The following is a 19008-nucleotide window of genomic DNA, read 5'->3' on the forward strand; positions in this document are numbered from 1 at the left end:
ATTTCAGAACAAATGCTACATAATTAGTGAGTCCAAGCGCTGTTGCCATGTGCTTAAAATCTTAATGCTCTGTTTGGTTGCCAGGTTTTTTTTGTTCCTGGGAGTTTTGTGGGAGAGTAAGTTAAATTTTGGTCCCATCCCATGTTTGGTTGCCTTTTAGCACTAGGTTTATTTTAATCCCACTCTTGTAATGATTACTTGTGGGGTGAATTTTTTAATCCCACTTTTGTAATGATTGCCTTTTCATCCCATCCCAAGATAACCCCAGGAACAAAAATAAACTCAGGAACCAAAAATAAGCTTGAGAATAATTTTTTTCTACCCAACATTTCAAGCAACCAAACAAAGGTTTTTTTTTTCCACCATATCTCCCAGGGTATTTTTTTCTCCCACAACCAAACATGGGATTTTTATTTTACCAGGATACTTCCAGGACTTTTGTTTTCCCACCTATCTCCCAGGGTATTTTTTTCTCCCACATAACTCCCGGGAACAAAAAAAACCTGGCAACCATACAGAGCAAGGGACTGTAGACACCCCATTTTGATCGGACCCAAGTTCGCTATTGTAGACACCCCATTTTGATTCGTTTTAATCAACAAAGAAGTTAGTGTGATGTTGTCGGAGTCTAGTGTTTTTCATTCCCGTGTTCGTCCCTTATGCTTTCTCAATCGTTCCGATCTATTCTGCAATGTTCCGCATTTTCTTTTCGCCAAGTGTTGAGAATGGTTATATTAGCCAGGCGAGAGAGAGTTTGTACCCACTAAGTGGGCCCACCATGAACATGTTGATGAGCGCATTTATTTTTCTCATTTAAAGCCGTACTACTAAGGTATTTTCTTTGTTTCTGGTATTTCAGGTTTATATTGAGGGAATTCCGAGGAAAATATGCTAAAAGGATGAAATTTTACGAAAAATTGCAATTGTGGAACAATCTAAGTAGAAAATTGTGTGTGGGTTCCAATTTGGATGGTCAAGATCAAAGAAGAAAATCCAAAATTTTCAAGATATCTTAGTAGGCCAAATATTTAAGAATTCTTTTTGGGTCCAAGTTGAAAACGTCACACCGTTATTTTTCTTTGAAAGTTTCAAGCATTTCAAAGGTTAGATAAAGAACAAAGAAGAGTGAAATTCCTAAATTCAATGGTTGAGATTGAAATCAACAAAGCAAGAGGGAGGAAATCGAAATTTATTTTTGGTAAAACCACCCCCATATTTGGTTAGTTCACTTCCCTTGTTGGATTCCCTTGGTCGTTTCTTTCTCTTTCCCCCTTACCCATTAAATGAACGGTTTGGATCAAATTATGGAATAAATTAGAAAGCATGGTCAATTATCATTGTGGCCCATTAATTGGAAGATCCGGATTATATTGAGGAAATGATTTGGCTACACATATCAATTGGACAAGTGGAATTTTTGGAGGAGTGCCTTGACCAATTCGTGCAAGCTTGAGAAAAATGGGACCCACTTGGATTTGCATTTACGTGCAAGCTTGTTCTCTACACAACAGCAGCCCATGTGTTCTCATATGGAAAATAGTAATTTCTAATTATTACAACCATACACATGCAATATAAGTGGGACCCACCAGGGAAGAAACTATATTGTTTCCAAAGTTGCCATTCATGTTCCCACACCTCATGTTCCCACACCAAAGTCAACAAAAGAAAAAAATTTAATCTTTTTTGGAGGCCCCTCTCTCTCTCTCTCCCTTCTTTCCTTGGTCATCAATGATGGCTAGTCATGGTCATCTATGGTGGTTGGTCATGGTCACCCATGGTGGCTACCAATACCACACATGTTTAAAATTTAGTCATTTATGATGGCTATTAAAAATGTCTTTTTATCTCAAATAGTGTTCCTATATGCAGCTATAAATATGGCTTGTATTCTCAAAAACAAGGAGGAGAAAAAAGGAGTGTGGCTCATCTAATAAAAAGCAAAGAAAAAGAGAAGAAGAAGAAAGCAAGGCGAATCGTACAACGGCGAGGTTTTTCGGACTCCGCGGCTTTCGGATTCGGCGAAGACTCCATCAGAGGTAAGTACACTGTTCTCGGATTTTTCAGGATCGTTTGGTATTTTTTATGTATTTTGCATGATTTTTAAGCATTTAATTGAATTTAATTGAATATTAATTGCGTGTGCTTAAAGTCATGATCTGCGTAAGCTTTCCAAATCCGTTTCATCCCGAAAGTTAATACAATGTTTGATCTAAATAGAGTACCATAACTATCGGATCAGATCGGGCATTGGATCAACAGTTCTTTCGAGTTTGAGTGAAGAGTGGTATTTTATTTAAAATATGGGCTGAGAAATTATGAAATTCGAAAAAATAGTCATCTCAGGATGATCTATTTTTTGGAATTTTAAATTTTTCTTGTGTTCATCACATCGGAACAAGGTTGGAGGATGTTTTCCGAAATCATAATTTTCTCAAAAAGCGTGTTTTAAAAATAGAAAACTCTTCAAAAATATCTTTTTGACCAAGAAAAATAAAATATATATTAAACGGATTCCAAAATTAATGAAACTTCATGGAAAACTAATATGGTACTAATACATTCTACCATGAGTTTTTCATAAATTTTGGACTTTGTTTGGTTATTATTTTATGCTTTCTTTGAAAATTATCAGATTTTGGGAGAATTTTTACTAACATCAGATCATCATTAAAATTCATAACATTTTTACATAAGTCTTATATTTCACATTTCTTTCTGTTGTAAAAGTTTCAAGTGATTTGGATCTTGTTTCATGTGTGGTGTAGTGTTAATTCATAATCTGGGCTGAAAATTGAAAAAATCCGAAGTCAGTAGTAAATAATTTCTAAAATTCATGAAAATCTCACTGCATGCTATTTATATTCATATTTTATTTCTGTAGAAATTTCATAGAATTTAGATTTATATTTCTACTAGTTTCTGTGTTAATTGTGCAATCTGGTCATTTAATTGTTTAATCCAGATTAAATGTGAAATTAATGTAAAAATCTGCAAAACTCATACAGTAAGCTACATACATTCCCATATTGCTGCTGTAAAAATTTCAACTCATTTCGAATTTGTTTGCAACAATTTCACTTGTAAAACCACTCATATGCTTAAAATTGATAAAATCCATGGAAAATTCGAAATTAATTGAAAATCATATAAAAATTCCTAAAGAACTTTAAAATTCTGTCACATGTTCACTCCTTAATCCATTGAAACGGAAATTTTAGGATCTTTAGATTTTCCTGGAAAAATGGCCAGTGCATCCATAATCGTATCCCAATTGCAACTTGATCTTTGACAATTTGAATATTTAAGCTATAGCATGTTGTTGGCTCCGAGGTTACTGTCCACGAAAATCCTGAGATCTGCCAGGCAATAAGATGCTATAACCTAAGTATTAAATTGCACAAGGAAAGAGCGCACGATTCCCTCCCTTGGATGCCATTCTGGGCCGAAATTGGTGAACCCTAGAACCATTGGTATTCCTTAAGTGCCCAAAAACTGAAAATCCTTAAAATCTGAAATTCGTTAACCTCAAGAACTTAAATCGATTCAGCTTGTATCTTTCGGAACCATTGGATCATGGTTTCCGATCTAAGAAACATTAGAGCCCAATTTAGGAACCCTGGTGTCAGGTCGTGTCCTAGGTTTTAGGGAGTCCTAGAGTTAGGAGTCCAGCCTCATCACGGACGTTTGTTATGTATAGCAACCGTGCCATAGGTCTCGTTACACTAGTTGCCCAATCTTTCCTTAAGACGAGCCTAGTAAACTATGGTGTAGGTTAACTTACATTAGTCTAAGGAACAACTTGCATTTAGATAAGAATCATATAGCATCTCAGATGAAATCCTAAGATAATAAAATCCTCAACTTGAATTAAATAACTTCTCTCAAAACTGTTGAAACAGTCAGTTCTGTCTAGGTCGGTGTCCTAGTTGAGTTAGGCATAAGTAGCTTAGCTTAGGTGCACCGAACTACGTCGACTCTGATCCCAGTGAGGCTTGGGTACGTAGGCAGCTTGGATGTCTGACGGCATACCACCCGCGAGTCGGCACCACAACAAATTGTGGTGTTTTGGATATTAATTTTCTTATAAATGCTTAATCAAATCATTTAGGGCTTTCCATGAAATTAGAATTCTAGGAGAACTTTCACTTAGATTGAACCCAGACAAATTAATAAATCAAGATACACATTTAGGATTCCCATTGAAATTAGATTTTAGGATGCATGTCACTTAGTTCGCACATTAACATAGGGTTGAATGAGCCATTTAAAATAAATTTAAAAGAGTTAACTTTTAGAATTGAAGACCGATTATCGGGCAGGAATGGTGCATATGGTGGATAAATCCCCATACCTTCCATTCTTGTAACCAGGTAGCGAGTCTAGATTTCTGGTTAATTATGGGTCCTAGATCCCACATCTAGGTGGCGACTCTGTCAGTCTCTTTTGTGTGGAATTCGGATTGTCTTAGTGATCCCAAGTTCACATAAAAGACGAATTAAAATCAATAATGAAAGGCACACGCCAATCGCGTGGGTACGAGAGACCAAGAGAAGAGAGCGCGGCGGCTCGCGCCCCACGCCCCTCTCGCGGGATCGGGTCCCACAGACTGGCGACTCTGCTGGGGACAACCTAACTTCATTACAATTCCAAAGGATAACTCATTTGAATCTATTTCAACTGGCTCATGAAAACTCTATCTCTTTTATGCTTGTTAGATTAGTTTGTATGCTTTATTTTCTCATCACATTTACTCAAACTTAATCTAACAAAACCTGAAGGCATCATAGATTGCGCGAACTTATTGCACACACTTACATCACTTTCATCTAAACCCCTGCATCTCACATGCACACACGTCCTATTTTAGGAACCCGGAGTGTTATCTAGCATGGTTGACTGGGATTTCATCACCTGGTGCCTCTGTGCTAGAGAAGCATTCCACCCTTAGCCTAGTACCTTTATGGTACGTAAACGGATCTCTTGTTCACGTACTGATACGCCGGACACTGGTACAGTATATCGAACATGGATTCGCGCTAAGGGAACTCTTGGCCTTACCCCTAGATTAACCCACACATGCATGTAGTATACGAACACATGTGCATCACGTGTGTGAGCCTAGTTTAGGATATCTTACCCAATTGTGTGTGTGAGCCTAGTTTAGGATATCCTACCCATTTGTGTCTAGATTAGGCCGTAGTCCATCTTTCAATGGCTACGATCGGTCCTAGGTACACAAACAAAGTCATGAGTCGAGATCCTCTCTCCACTCCGCTAGATTAGGGTTAGGATTGATGCCTTCAGGTAACACTGATAAAATGTGCGAAGATTAAAAAACTTTTCCTTTGGGGTTAGGATGTAAATCCCATTCATTTCCAAAGATCTCATAGGATTACTCATTCATGATCCATCTGTTGAAAGCAATCTTATGCTATCTCATCTCATCTTGATCTCATCTTGTTGTTGATATCCATCATTCAGATTTTAGATCTGGTCCTTGACCCTACTTTTGTCATTCTTATGGCCATGGTCTATTATCTGAGCCATTGATTGATCCAATGTTTATCATATATCTTTTACCCCTGGATCATATCGAAATCATTGATGAAAAAGTTTGATCTCACCTGTATTCTTTGAGTGCATGATCGTTGTTGAGATCGAAACTTATTTTGATTAAGGATGTTTATCGTTCCTGACTCTTTCATTCCCAAAAGAAGAACGGTTATACCCAAAGAACACCTTAAGGAATAGATTGAGGATTCTTTCCAAATTAACATACCCGTTGATGTATTTCAAGATTACTCTTTTCTCTATTTGTTCAGAATCTTTATCTCATGATTATTGATCTAGTATGTTAACTTCCAATCAGGATTCTGAAAGATAGCAACCATCGCTTCAAAAAAGGGCACCCAAGCTAAACCTACCTGGTCTAGACCTACCTCAGTGTCTAGACTTGTTCGTCATTTTGATCCCACTGTGTCACCAACAGCACCTTTACCATCTTCACCAGAGTTGTCAGGTTCTTTTGAAGTCAACCAAATGGCTAATGATCCAGTGGACCCCATGATAACTATACAGGAAATGTTGAGAAATATGTGTCGAGATATAGCAGGGTTGAAAGATGAGGTGACTCATCTAAAAGACCAGAGTACTCAAAAGGTCTCTACTTCTAAAGATCCCACCATTCAGCCTCCTCCGGCCACATCTCCTAACCTCACCAGACCAGTCATCTCTCCCGTAGAGATCGATCTAGAAGATGAGCAATATGCTGGGGAATACTTTGTCCCTCCGGTTAACAAGGAGAATGAGTTGTTCGATAAGTATGAGAAGATGGCTCGTGACATTGAGAGCATGAAGGTTCAAGCGTCCAAGGGATTCGATATTTCTGAATTTCTGGTGTCCCCTAATGCCATATTCCCGCCTAAGTTCAAGGCACCAGACTATGACAAATATGATGGAACTGGGTGTCCGAGAAACCACGTCAGATGGTTCATCACTCTTTCCCAGCAGCATGGCTTAAGTCGAGAGCAGATGGCTCATTTGTTTCCTATGTCTCTTATAGGGGTAGCCAAAAGATGGTTTTTGAGGTTGAAACCAGAAGAGATTAGGACATTAGAAGAAATCTCTAACCGATTCGTAGAACAATTCTCCATGGAGGAAGGGATCGAGGTCACTAAAAGAGATCTGAAGCTGTTGAAGCAGAATCCTCAGGAGACATTCACATCTTTCATTAGGCGCTGGAGGCGCAAGTCTGCCCAACTGAGCCATAGAATGTCAGAGGAAGACCAGATAAAGTTGGTCCTCAAGAGCTTGTCCCCGCAGTACTTTCACTTCATGGCGCCGCAGCACTATCAGAATTTCGATCATTTGATTAAGACCGGCACCCAGATCGAGGATGCTATTGCTAAGGGCCTCCGAGCCAAAACGCTATCTGATGTCCGAGAGGGGAAGAGGCCTATGATCCAACCGAAGGAAGTACAAGCAGTCAGTTATACCAGACCAGTGGCCAAGCCTGTTGATGAAGTTGTTAGACCAATGGTGACGAAGCAGTTCAGGCAGTTTGACCCATTACCATTTCCACTGCCCATGATACTTAAGAAGTTGATCAGAGACAAGAAGATCAGACTTCCGGATGTCAAACCTGTACCTAATCCGCTGCCCGGAAACTGGAGAAGGGATCAATACTGTGAATATCACAGGGGCCCGGGACACATGACTGAGAACTGTTTGGCCTTGAAGCACGCGATTCAGAACATGATCGATAAAGATGAGCTTGCAGTTGAAAGGCCGAATATCACTCAGAATCCTCTCCCCAACCACCGTGCTGTTGCTCCTCCCACTACAAACGCTATCTTTGTAGATGAGCCCATCCTTGATCCCTCTACTCTCATTTGCGCTATTACATCTGATAAAACATATGTTTTGAAGTTTGACGATGAAGAGCTCAGAGAATTCAGAGAAAAAGAACCTTATGTGCTGTCGTTTGACGATGCTGAACTCACTGAGTCATCTTCAGCCCAGTCATATGCGCTTCAGAATGTTGGTCTGGAAGAAGCAAAGGAAGCCACCTATGTTCTAAGGATGGAGGACTTTGAAGAGGATGTCAGTAATGCACCTTATGTTTTCAGAACGGACGAAGACGAACTGCTGTTGCTGGATGATCAGTGTAACGAGATGCGTCACATGACCCGAGGTGGGCGAGTGTTCAAACCACCAGAATTGAGTGTAGAAAACCCGGCAGGGGTTGCAAGAAACTCAGAAAATCAGAGGCAGAATAAAGTGAGCGCAGACGAAGAAGATGAGAGCCTGTTAAAGCAGCTGAAAAAGACTCAGGCTAATATCTCGGTATGGGGTTTACTAATGGCCTCATCGAAGCACAGAAAGCTAGTCCTTCAAGAGCTTAATGCAGCACAAGTTTCTGTTAATACCTCACCTGACGAGCTTGTCAGTCTCGTAGCCATGGCCAGAGCTGCGAAAACATTGTCATTCGCTGATGACGATTTACCTCCTGAGGGCCGAGACCATACTAAGCCTCTTAAAATCACAGTCTTCTGTAACAAGAAGAAGGTGCCAGAGGTGTTGGTTGATAACGGCTCTGCACTGAATGTTTGCCCATTAAGCACCGCAGCAACCCTGGGGTTCAGTCCTGAGAATTTTATTCCATCCGAGCAGGGTATTCTAGCATATGATGGCACTCGCCGAGATGTAATCGGGACTTTGGTCACTGAGATACAGATTGGCGGAGAAGACTTTGAGGTAGAATTTCAAGTCTTAGATATTAAAGCTTCATTCTTACTGTTGCTTGGCCGTCCTTGGATGCACAAGGTCGGGGTTGTTCCGTCTACTCTCCACCAAAAACTGAAGTTCATTCGCAGGAACAGAGTGATAACGGTAAAGGGGGATCCTGATCTCGAGATAGGGCAGATCACTCCGGACATAACTGGGGAAAGATCCGAAGATATCAATTTGACGGGGTTTTCACTAGAGGTGACTACGATCACTTTCAAAGAGGCTTTGAATGAGGAAATTTGTTTCCTGACCAGTACGAATTCGAATGTCATCAGAATGATTCGCCGACAGGGCTATATGCCAGGCGCCGGGTTAGGCAAATATCATCAGGGTTTGACCGAGTTTCCTGTGTTCAAAACATTCAATGGTTTGTTCGGACTGGGTTACAAGCCTACAAAGAAGGAAATTGTAGAGATGAAGCAGTTGATGCTGAAATGGGCAGAAAACCGTCGTCGGGGCTTGGGGTTACCAATGGCACCCATTGATTTGAAAATGAACGGCCGATTCCGAAAAGAAGGCGCAGCCTTTCCTTTCTGTGGCTTTGCAGAGTTTTGGTTGGATGAGAGCACAGGGCAAATGCTTCCGGGGTTTGAGATTTTCTTCGATCTTGAGCTAGAAGATGAGCCAGTGGGTATGCAGATTGTAGAGACAGAGTCTGAGGCTGATTGGACAGAGCACATAGAGCCGAGTCTTCTGAATTCACTTTTTCAAGAAGGGTCACAGACTGTGGCCGTGATTGGCAGGAGCCCGCTGATACTGGACCCAACTCGTCTTATCACCCCGGCTGAGGAACCTCTGACTAACTGGACTTCTCAAGTCCTACCCCAGGTTATTTTCCAGTACAAACGAATCCCTTCAGAAAAGTCAGTCGTCCATAAATACGTGTCAGTCTCCGGGTTTGATTCAGAGTCTATATTTTCTAATGAGTCTTTTGATGCAGTTACCATAGATGACCATTCACCTGAGATCGGCGACGTTTCTTCCTTTTCAAGCGAGATTGAGTTGGAGTCTGTTCATAATAAAGCATCTGTTGCTGTTTCCTTTTATAGTCCTGAGTCAGTTGACGCAGGTGTCAACATTTCCATCGAGTCTGTAAAAATGAGTCCAAAGTTCATTGTACCCCCCGATGAGGGTAATTCGTCTGTTGATGTATATGATTCAAATTCCAATGAAATGAAGGATTCTTCTTTTGAGTACATTCCTGTCTCTATTTCATCTGCTGAATCTGCTCTAAAATCTGATAATCTTAAAAATAACAATCAAGACTCCCCCTCTGATGAGGATGCCGACGAAACTCCCCCTGAAATCAGACATATGATCCAACAGGAGGAGAGTCGCCGAGCAAAACCACTTGATGAGGAAGTTGAAACTGTGAACATTGGTGATGAAACCTCAATTCAGGAAATAAAGATCGGCAAAACTTTATCTCCTGAAGAACGTGAGGAATTGATCACCCTGCTTAAAGAGTTCAAAGAAGTTTTTGCTTGGTCTTACGATGATATGCCAGGATTAAGTGAGGAAATCGTCCAGCACAGATTACCCTTAATCCTTGGTGCTAAGCCAAAGAAGCAAAAACTCCGAAAGCTCAAAACAGAATGGGAGTTGAAAGTCTATGAAGAAGTGAAGAAATTGTTAGAAGTAAAATTCATCCAGGTGGTGGAATATCCTGAATGGCTCGCTAACATAGTACCGGTGCCCAAAAAGGACGGGAAAGTCAGAATGTGTGTTGATTTTAGAGATTTAAACAAAGCAAGTCCTAAAGATGACTTTCCTCTTCCAAGCATTGATCTCCTGGTGGATAACACTGCTGGACATGCTCTTTTATCCTTTATGGACGGATTCTCAGGGTACAATCAGATTAAAATGGCACCTGAAGACATGTTGAAGACAGCGTTCATCACTCAGTGGGGTACATATTGCTATAGAGTGATGCCGTTTGGCTTGAAAAATGCTGGTGCTACATATCAAAGAGCTGCCACGACTCTTCTTCATGATATGATTCACAAAGAGGTTGAAGTTTACGTTGATGACATGATCGTAAAGGGGAAGACTCGGCCTGAGCACACTGTTGCCCTGAGAAAGTTTTTTGAGCGGATCAGGAAGTATCAGCTTCGTCTGAACCCGAGTAAATGTGTATTTGGCGTTACGTCAGGAAAACTCTTGGGGTTTATGGTCAGCGAAAGAGGGATCGAAGTGGACCCGCAAAAGATCAAGGCGATTCAAGAAATGCAGCCGCCGACGACAGAAAGGCAGATCCGAGGTTTCCTTGGCAAAGTTCAGTATCTGAGACGGTTCATAGCACATCTGACGATGACGTGTGAACCCATTTTCAAGCTTCTGAAGAAGAATTCCTCGAACAAGTGGAATGAAGAGTGCCAGGAGGCTTTTGAAAAGGTTAAGCAATGCCTATCATTGCCCCCTGTTCTTTCGCCAGTTATTCCAGGCCAACCGTTGCTGTTGTACTTATCTATCACGGATACAGCGATGGGTTGCATGCTTGCTCAGCAGGATCTTGAGTCTAAGAAAGAAAGACCCATTTACTACATCAGCAAGAAGATGCTAGAGTATGAATTAAAATACACTGTTTTGGAGAAGACTTGTCTCGCATTAGTTTGGGCAACCCAGAGGCTTAGACATTATTTGCTTTCAAACAAGGTTCTTCTGCTTTCACGAATGGACCCTCTAAAGTACTTGTTTGAGAAACCTGCCCTTACAGGAAGGACTGCAAGGTGGTTATTGTTATTGTCTGAGTTCGACATCACTTATGTCGCTCAGAAATCAGTTAAGGGGCGGGTTATAGCTGAACAATTGGCCGATGCTCCAGTTGAGGAGAATGCTGTTCTAAAAGCCGAATTCCCTGATGAAGAAATTATGGATATCGAAGAAGAAGAGGTTCTCAGCACCAAGTGGTTAATATACTTTGATGGAGCCGTAAACAGTCGTGGGCAAGGAGTAGGTGCAGTCTTGGTCTCCCCGAAGAAAGAATACATTCCTATCTCCATCAAGTTGCAGTTCGAGTGCACCAACAACATGGCAGAGTACGAAGCCTGTATTGCCGGACTTGAAGCAGCCTTAGCTTTGCAGATTCAAGATATTGATGTGTTCGGGGATTCCATCCTGATCATTTACCAGATTAATGGGCAATGGAAAACTCGAGAAGATAGATTGATCCCTTATAATATGTATTTGGAATCTCTAGTCCAGAAATTCAAGAGCGTCACATTTACTCACTTATCAAGGACCAGAAATCATTTTGCTGATGCTTTGGCCACTTTGGCCTCGATGTTAGATATCTCCGCTACAATGGAAGTTCAACCGTTAGCCATCAGACTGCAATGGGCACCTGCGCACGTAAATGCTATAGAGATTTCAGCTAGATGTCCAGATGGGAAGCCTTGGTACACAGATATCAGAAACCTCATTTCAGGCAAGGGTCATCCTCCGGAAGCTTCAAGCAAGGAAAGGAAAACTCTCCAGAAGTTATCTGCGAATTTCATCATTTGCGGTGAAGAGCTGTATAGAAGGTCATTTGATGGCATACAACTCCTTTGTGTTGATGAAGATAAAGCTGCGGAGCTTATTGAGCAGACTCATGAGGGTGTTTGTGGACCTCATATGAACGGGAAGATGCTATCTAGAAAGATCCTTAGACTTGGATTCTATTGGCCTACAATGGAAACAGACTGCTTCGCATTTGTAAAAAAATGCCATAAGTGTCAAGTCTATGCGAATCTTATTCATGTTCCTCCTTCGGAGTTGCACTCCCTGACTTCGCCGTGGCCGTTTTCGGTATGGGGAATAGACATCATTGGGAAGATTTATCCGAGATCCTCGAGCGGACATGAGTACATTCTGGTGGCTATTGATTATTTCACAAAGTGGATAGAGGCTGCATCTTATGCTTCCATCACTTCGAACACAGTTGCGAAGTTCATCCGTACCAATATAATTTGCAGATACGGAGTACCTCACGAGTTGATTTCAGATAATGGATCACATTTCAAGAAAGAGGTGTTACACCTGTGTGAAGAGTTCAAGATAAGGCATCACAAGTCGTCTCCTTACAGGCCGCAGACGAATGGGGCCGTTGAAGCAGCAAATAAGAACATCAAAGTCATTATCAGTAAGATGACTGAGACATATAAGGACTGGTCGAACAAACTTCCTTATGCCTTATGGGCTTATAGAACATCGATCAGGTCTTCAACAGGCGTGACTCCGTATTCTTTGGTGTACGGAATGGAGGCTGTTCTCCCTGTTGAGTTAAGAATCCCCTCTTTGAGAGTGATGGTGGAGGCCGATCTACCAGAGTCAGAATGGGCAAAGGCCAGACACAATGAGCTACAGATGATAGATGAGAAGAGGCTGAGAGCCTTGTATCATATCCAGGGATATCAGAGACGGATTGAGAGAGCTTTCAATAAGAAGGTTCGTGTCCGAGATTTGAAGCCTGGAGATCTTGTATTGAAGTCCTACAGGGCACCGGTATTTGACCCAAGAGGAAAATTCAGGCCAAACTGGTCTGGTCCTTACATTGTTGATGAAGTCCTGCCTGGAAAAGCCGTAAGACTCCTCAATGAAAATGGAGAAAAATTAAATGAACCTACAAACCTGGATCAATTAAAGAAATATTATGCTTAAATACACTAGGAGGCCATCCTTGGACGATTTAAGCTTCAAGCCATACCCAAATATTTTAAACTATTTGCAAACCCTTTGGGCCTAGAAAAGAATGAATGATGAAACCCCCTTTTGCTAAAAGAACCTTTGAGCCGAAAGAAAGTCAAAATTTATTTGTTAAACTTAAACCAGGGGCATCTTTTATGACTTTCGTCATAAAAGATTTTACGTCCGAACTACACGTGACCTGATTCCCAATTTCTTTGGGGATACGTAGGCAGTCTGGAGGATCCAGATTCGATCAAAATACATGCAAACATACCAAATTCTAACCGGTTTGAACCTAAGCCTACCCGAAAGTCCTTCTAGTGTACTCAGGCCCAGGTTTGTAGAGAAACAGAAATAAAGAAAAATGATGGAGTCTTAGACCCGCTAGACTGAAAACCCACAAGGGCGGTCTAGGCAAAAGTTAGGATCATTCACCCGCTAAGCTGAAAACCCGAAAGGGCGGCTTAGGCAAAAATCAGGGTACTGAGCCTGCTGGATGGAAAATCTGCAAGGGCAGACAGTCCAGGCAAAAATTAAGGCATGCGGTCCGCCGAATCGAAAACCTGAAAAGGCGATTTGGTCATGGCAGTGACTTCATGAGGAGATGGCAGAGCTTTAAAAGCCAGCTTAACTTTCAGCTTCTTTGGCACCTTCTCAAAGTCTAAGTAGGCGCCATCAAGACTTCTTCTGATACTCTTTGAGTTAGAGAGGTTGAAACCGAGCAATCTAAAGGGATAATAGCCAGGACGAAAATACCAAAAAGGGGGTTGAAGTACCTTTAAACGCGGTATTCAAAAGATTCCAAGAGTGGTTGACTTTTACCATTTTAAAAAAAATAAAAATAAAAATAAAATCTTATCAGACTAAGAAGCAGATTTCAGTCTCTCTTAATGTTCGAGTCGTGTGTTCGTCAGTTGTCTCGTTCGTGGTTTGTCAAAGTGTTTCCTTGTTGAGTCGAGGTCAGTTGTCAGAATCCTGTTTAGTTAAAATCCCTCCCCAAGCCGGGGTGGCAAGAAAAATAAAGGGTAAAGCAGAACTCTCAGGAGAAGCAGAGAATTTGTGGCTCTTATGAACAAGTACAAAGCAGAGCAGAGTTCGGAAGATTGATAGGCTTTTAGCCCAGTTCCAACGTTAGCAGATGGCAGTGATGAAGCAGGATTTTGAGCAGAACCATGTTCTTGTATTTTTAAGAGCCTTATAAGCCCAAGTGTTCATCAGAAAAGTTTGTAACCCCAAGTGTACATTAATGAAAGCCTTTGGCCCATTTTTCTTGTGTTGCTCTCCAAATGAATTTTGTTATGGAAGTAATCATACTAGGGGCATCTTTTATGACTCACGTCATAAAAGATGTCAAATACACATTGATATTTGAAATGGACATTCTCCTCAAAAAGAGACTAGAGAGTTTGAACATGCTCTTTTGGTTCAAGCTCTCCTGTCGAGTATTTGGTTCGTGTTGCTTTGGTAAAGCTTCAATCTCTAAAAAAAATAAAATAATAATAATAATAATAATAAGAAGAATGACTCTTTGAGCGTGGCATTTGGGACTTTTTAAGTGTCCGCAGTGTGTCCCTACCTAACAAGTTGGGAGTCAGGCATACCTGCGAGGGGGTTTGTATGGATCCGTGTTGCATGACGGGCATACAAATCTGGATTTATATGGAACCGTGTTACACCACGGGCATATAAATCTGGGGTCTTATGAGATAATTTAGCAATTCCTTTGTTGATGTGAGACTCTTTGAGTAGTTGAGACCCTTCGAGTGTTACAGACTCTTCGGGTAGTTGAGACTCTTTGAGTATAAATGTTTTGTGTTGATTTGAGACTCTTTGAGTAGTTGAGACCCTTCGAGTGTTACAGACTCTTCGGGTAGTTGAGACTCTTTGAGTATAAATGTTTTGAGACTCTTTGAGTAGTTGAGACCCTTCGAGTGTTACAGACTCTTCGGGTAGTTGAGGCTCTTTGAGTATAAATGTTTTTTTGTGTTGATTTGAGACTCTTTGAGTAGTTGAGACCCTTTGAGTGTTACAGACTCTTCGGGTAGTTGAGGCTCTTTGAGTATAAATGTTTTTTGTGTTGATTTGAGACTCTTTGAGTAGTTGAGACCCTTTGAGTGTTACAGACTCTTCGGGTAGTTGAGACTCTTTGAGTATAAATGTCTCGCCATGATTTGAGACTCCTTGAGTAGTTGAGACCCTTCGAGTGTTACAGACTCTTCGGGTAGTTGAGACTTTTTGAGTATAAATGATCTTTGTTGATTTGAGACTCTTTGAGTAGTTGAGATCCTTTGAGTGTTAGTTGAGACTCTTTGAGTATAAATGTTTTTGTGATGTATTTGAGACTCTTTGAGTAGTTGAGATCCTTTGAGTGTTATAGACTCTTCGGGTAGTTGAGACTTTTTGAGTATAAATGATCTTTGTTAATTTGAGACTCTTTGAGTAGTTAAGGCCCTTTGAGTGTTACAGACTCTTCGGGTAGTTGAGACTTTTTGAGTATAAATGTTTTGCGTTAATTTGAGACTCTTTGAGTAGTTAAGGCCCTTTGAGTGTTACAGACTCTTCGGGTAGTTGAGGCTCTTTGAGTATAAAGATTTCTATGTGTTTGAAGCTCTCTGAGTGTTTGATTTGAGACTCTATGAGTGTTACATACTCTTTGAGTAATTTGATTTGATATTCTTTGAAGGGTTGATTTACGTCTGCATCGATAGTGGTCTGCTTTCTTTGAGGTAATTTCATTGGGTTCGTTTTCTTAAAAGCTTTATTTTAACAGAGTATGTTTGTGTTTGCTTTAATAGAGTCTTTGCGTATTGATTTAAATAGTTGAGTTGTGAGTATTAGAGAGAAGCCATCTCATTGAGATGTCGTGATTGCCGAGTTACGGGTCGGTGAGAGGTTATCTCCCATTTGCTTGTTGTTTAAGACTCTCTTAATGTTACTTTGTTGTGTGCCCTTGTGAATACCACCCTTAGAACCCGAGAACCCAAAAATTTGCTTTGCTTTTGGGTCAGTCAAAATGTGTCGTCTGTTCAGCTTTGCCATTCGCGTGTTACACACGCTCTGCCAAAGAGGGGCATCTGTAGACACCCCATTTTGATCGGACCCAAGTTCGCTATTGTAGACACCCCATTTTGATTCGTTTTAATCAACAAAGAAGTTAGTGTGATGTTGTCGGAGTCTAGTGTTTTTCATTCCCGTGTTCGTCCCTTATGCTTTCTCAATCGTTCCGATCTATTCTGCAATGTTCCGCATTTTCTTTTCGCCAAGTGTTGAGAATGGTTATATTAGCCAGGCGAGAGAGAGTTTGTACCCACTAAGTGGGCCCACCATGAACATGTTGATGAGCGCATTTATTTTTCTCATTTAAAGCCGTACTACTAAGGTATTTTCTTTGTTTCTGGTATTTCAGGTTTATATTGAGGGAATTCCGAGGAAAATATGCTAAAAGGATGAAATTTTACGAAAAATTGCAATTGTGGAACAATCTAAGTAGAAAATTGTGTGTGGGTTCCAATTTGGATGGTCAAGATCAAAGAAGAAAATCCAAAATTTTCAAGATATCTTAGTAGGCCAAATATTTAAGAATTCTTTTTGGGTCCAAGTTGAAAACGTCACACCGTTATTTTTCTTTGAAAGTTTCAAGCATTTCAAAGGTTAGATAAAGAACAAAGAAGAGTGAAATTCCTAAATTCAATGGTTGAGATTGAAATCAACAAAGCAAGAGGGAGGAAATCGAAATTTATTTTTGGTAAAACCACCCCCATATTTGGTTAGTTCACTTCCCTTGTTGGATTCCCTTGGTCGTTTCTTTCTCTTTCCCCCTTACCCATTAAATGAACGGTTTGGATCAAATTATGGAATAAATTAGAAAGCATGGTCAATTATCATTGTGGCCCATTAATTGGAAGATCCGGATTATATTGAGGAAATGATTTGGCTACACATATCAATTGGACAAGTGGAATTTTTGGAGGAGTGCCTTGACCAATTCGTGCAAGCTTGAGAAAAATGGGACCCACTTGGATTTGCATTTACGTGCAAGCTTGTTCTCTACACAACAGCAGCCCATGTGTTCTCATATGGAAAATAGTAATTTCTAATTATTACAACCATACACATGCAATATAAGTGGGACCCACCAGGGAAGAAACTATATTGTTTCCAAAGTTGCCATTCATGTTCCCACACCTCATGTTCCCACACCAAAGTCAACAAAAGAAAAAAATTTAATCTTTTTTGGAGGCCCCTCTCTCTCTCTCTCCCTTCTTTCCTTGGTCATCAATGATGGCTAGTCATGGTCATCTATGGTGGTTGGTCATGGTCACCCATGGTGGCTACCAATACCACACATGTTTAAAATTTAGTCATTTATGATGGCTATTAAAAATGTCTTTTTATCTCAAATAGTGTTCCTATATGCAGCTATAAATATGGCTTGTATTCTCAAAAACAAGGAGGAGAAAAAAGGAGTGTGGCTCATCTAATAAAAAGCAAAGAAAAAGAGAAGAAGAAGAAAGCAAGGCGAATCGTACAACGGCGAGGTTTTTCGGACTCCGCGGCTTTCGGATTCGGCGAAGACTCCATCAGAGGTAAGTACACTGTTCTCGGATTTTTCAGGATCGTTTGGTATTTTTTATGTATTTTGCATGATTTTTAAGCATTTAATTGAATTTAATTGAATATTAATTGCGTGTGCTTAAAGTCATGATCTGCGTAAGCTTTCCAAATCCGTTTCATCCCGAAAGTTAATACAATGTTTGATCTAAATAGAGTACCATAACTATCGGATCAGATCGGGCATTGGATCAACAGTTCTTTCGAGTTTGAGTGAAGAGTGGTATTTTATTTAAAATATGGGCTGAGAAATTATGAAATTCGAAAAAATAGTCATCTCAGGATGATCTATTTTTTGGAATTTTAAATTTTTCTTGTGTTCATCACATCGGAACAAGGTTGGAGGATGTTTTCCGAAATCATAATTTTCTCAAAAAGCGTGTTTTAAAAATAGAAAACTCTTCAAAAATATCTTTTTGACCAAGAAAAATAAAATATATATTAAACGGATTCCAAAATTAATGAAACTTCATGGAAAACTAATATGGTACTAATACATTCTACCATGAGTTTTTCATAAATTTTGGACTTTGTTTGGTTATTATTTTATGCTTTCTTTGAAAATTATCAGATTTTGGGAGAATTTTTACTAACATCAGATCATCATTAAAATTCATAACATTTTTACATAAGTCTTATATTTCACATTTCTTTCTGTTGTAAAAGTTTCAAGTGATTTGGATCTTGTTTCATGTGTGGTGTAGTGTTAATTCATAATCTGGGCTGAAAATTGAAAAAATCCGAAGTCAGTAGTAAATAATTTCTAAAATTCATGAAAATCTCACTGCATGCTATTTATATTCATATTTTATTTCTGTAGAAATTTCATAGAATTTAGATTTATATTTCTACTAGTTTCTGTGTTAATTGTGCAATCTGGTCATTTAATTGTTTAATCCAGATTAAATGTGAAATTAATGTAAAAATCTGCAAAACTCATACAGTAAGCTACATACATTCCCATATTGCTGCTGTAAAAATTTCAACTCATTTCGAATTTGTTTGCAACAATTTCACTTGTAAAACCACTCATATGCTTAAAATTGATAAAATCCATGGAAAATTCGAAATTAATTGAAAATCATATAAAAATTCCTAAAGAACTTTAAAATTCTGTCACATGTTCACTCCTTAATCCATTGAAACGGAAATTTTAGGATCTTTAGATTTTCCTGGAAAAATGGCCAGTGCATCCATAATCGTATCCCAATTGCAACTTGATCTTTGACAATTTGAATATTTAAGCTATAGCATGTTGTTGGCTCCGAGGTTACTGTCCACGAAAATCCTGAGATCTGCCAGGCAATAAGATGCTATAACCTAAGTATTAAATTGCACAAGGAAAGAGCGCACGATTCCCTCCCTTGGATGCCATTCTGGGCCGAAATTGGTGAACCCTAGAACCATTGGTATTCCTTAAGTGCCCAAAAACTGAAA

At 39.9% G+C, this 19008-nt stretch overlaps 1 protein-coding gene across 1 annotated transcript; it reads left to right on the forward strand.

The window, feature by feature from the left end:
- Positions 1 to 1844: 1844 nt before the first annotated feature.
- On the forward strand, positions 1845 to 16402 carry LOC143891726 (uncharacterized). The gene is made up of 3 exons (XM_077396262.1): positions 1845 to 2039; positions 5873 to 9495; positions 16367 to 16402. The coding sequence occupies exons 2-3, from the start codon at positions 6043 to 6045 to the stop codon at positions 16400 to 16402; spliced, it is 3489 nt and encodes a 1162-aa protein (XP_077252377.1). The 5' UTR covers positions 1845 to 2039; positions 5873 to 6042.
- The last annotated feature ends 2606 nt before the right edge of the window (positions 16403 to 19008 follow it).

Source organism: Tasmannia lanceolata, unplaced genomic scaffold (assembly GCF_043159265.1).
Source record: "Tasmannia lanceolata isolate RefF3 unplaced genomic scaffold, GAP_Taslan_0.1 ptg000015l, whole genome shotgun sequence".
Lineage (NCBI taxonomy): Eukaryota > Viridiplantae > Streptophyta > Magnoliopsida > Canellales > Winteraceae > Tasmannia > Tasmannia lanceolata.

Excerpts from the sequence above, each read along its gene's own strand:
- LOC143891726 (XM_077396262.1), top strand. The coding sequence starts at position 6,043 with ATGGCTAATGATCCAGTGGACCCCATGATAACTATACAGGAAATGTTG. Across the intron at positions 9,496-16,366 it reads CTTCTTTTGAGTACATTCCT|GTTTATATTGAGGGAATTCC; the intron begins GTCTCTATTTCA and ends CTGGTATTTCAG.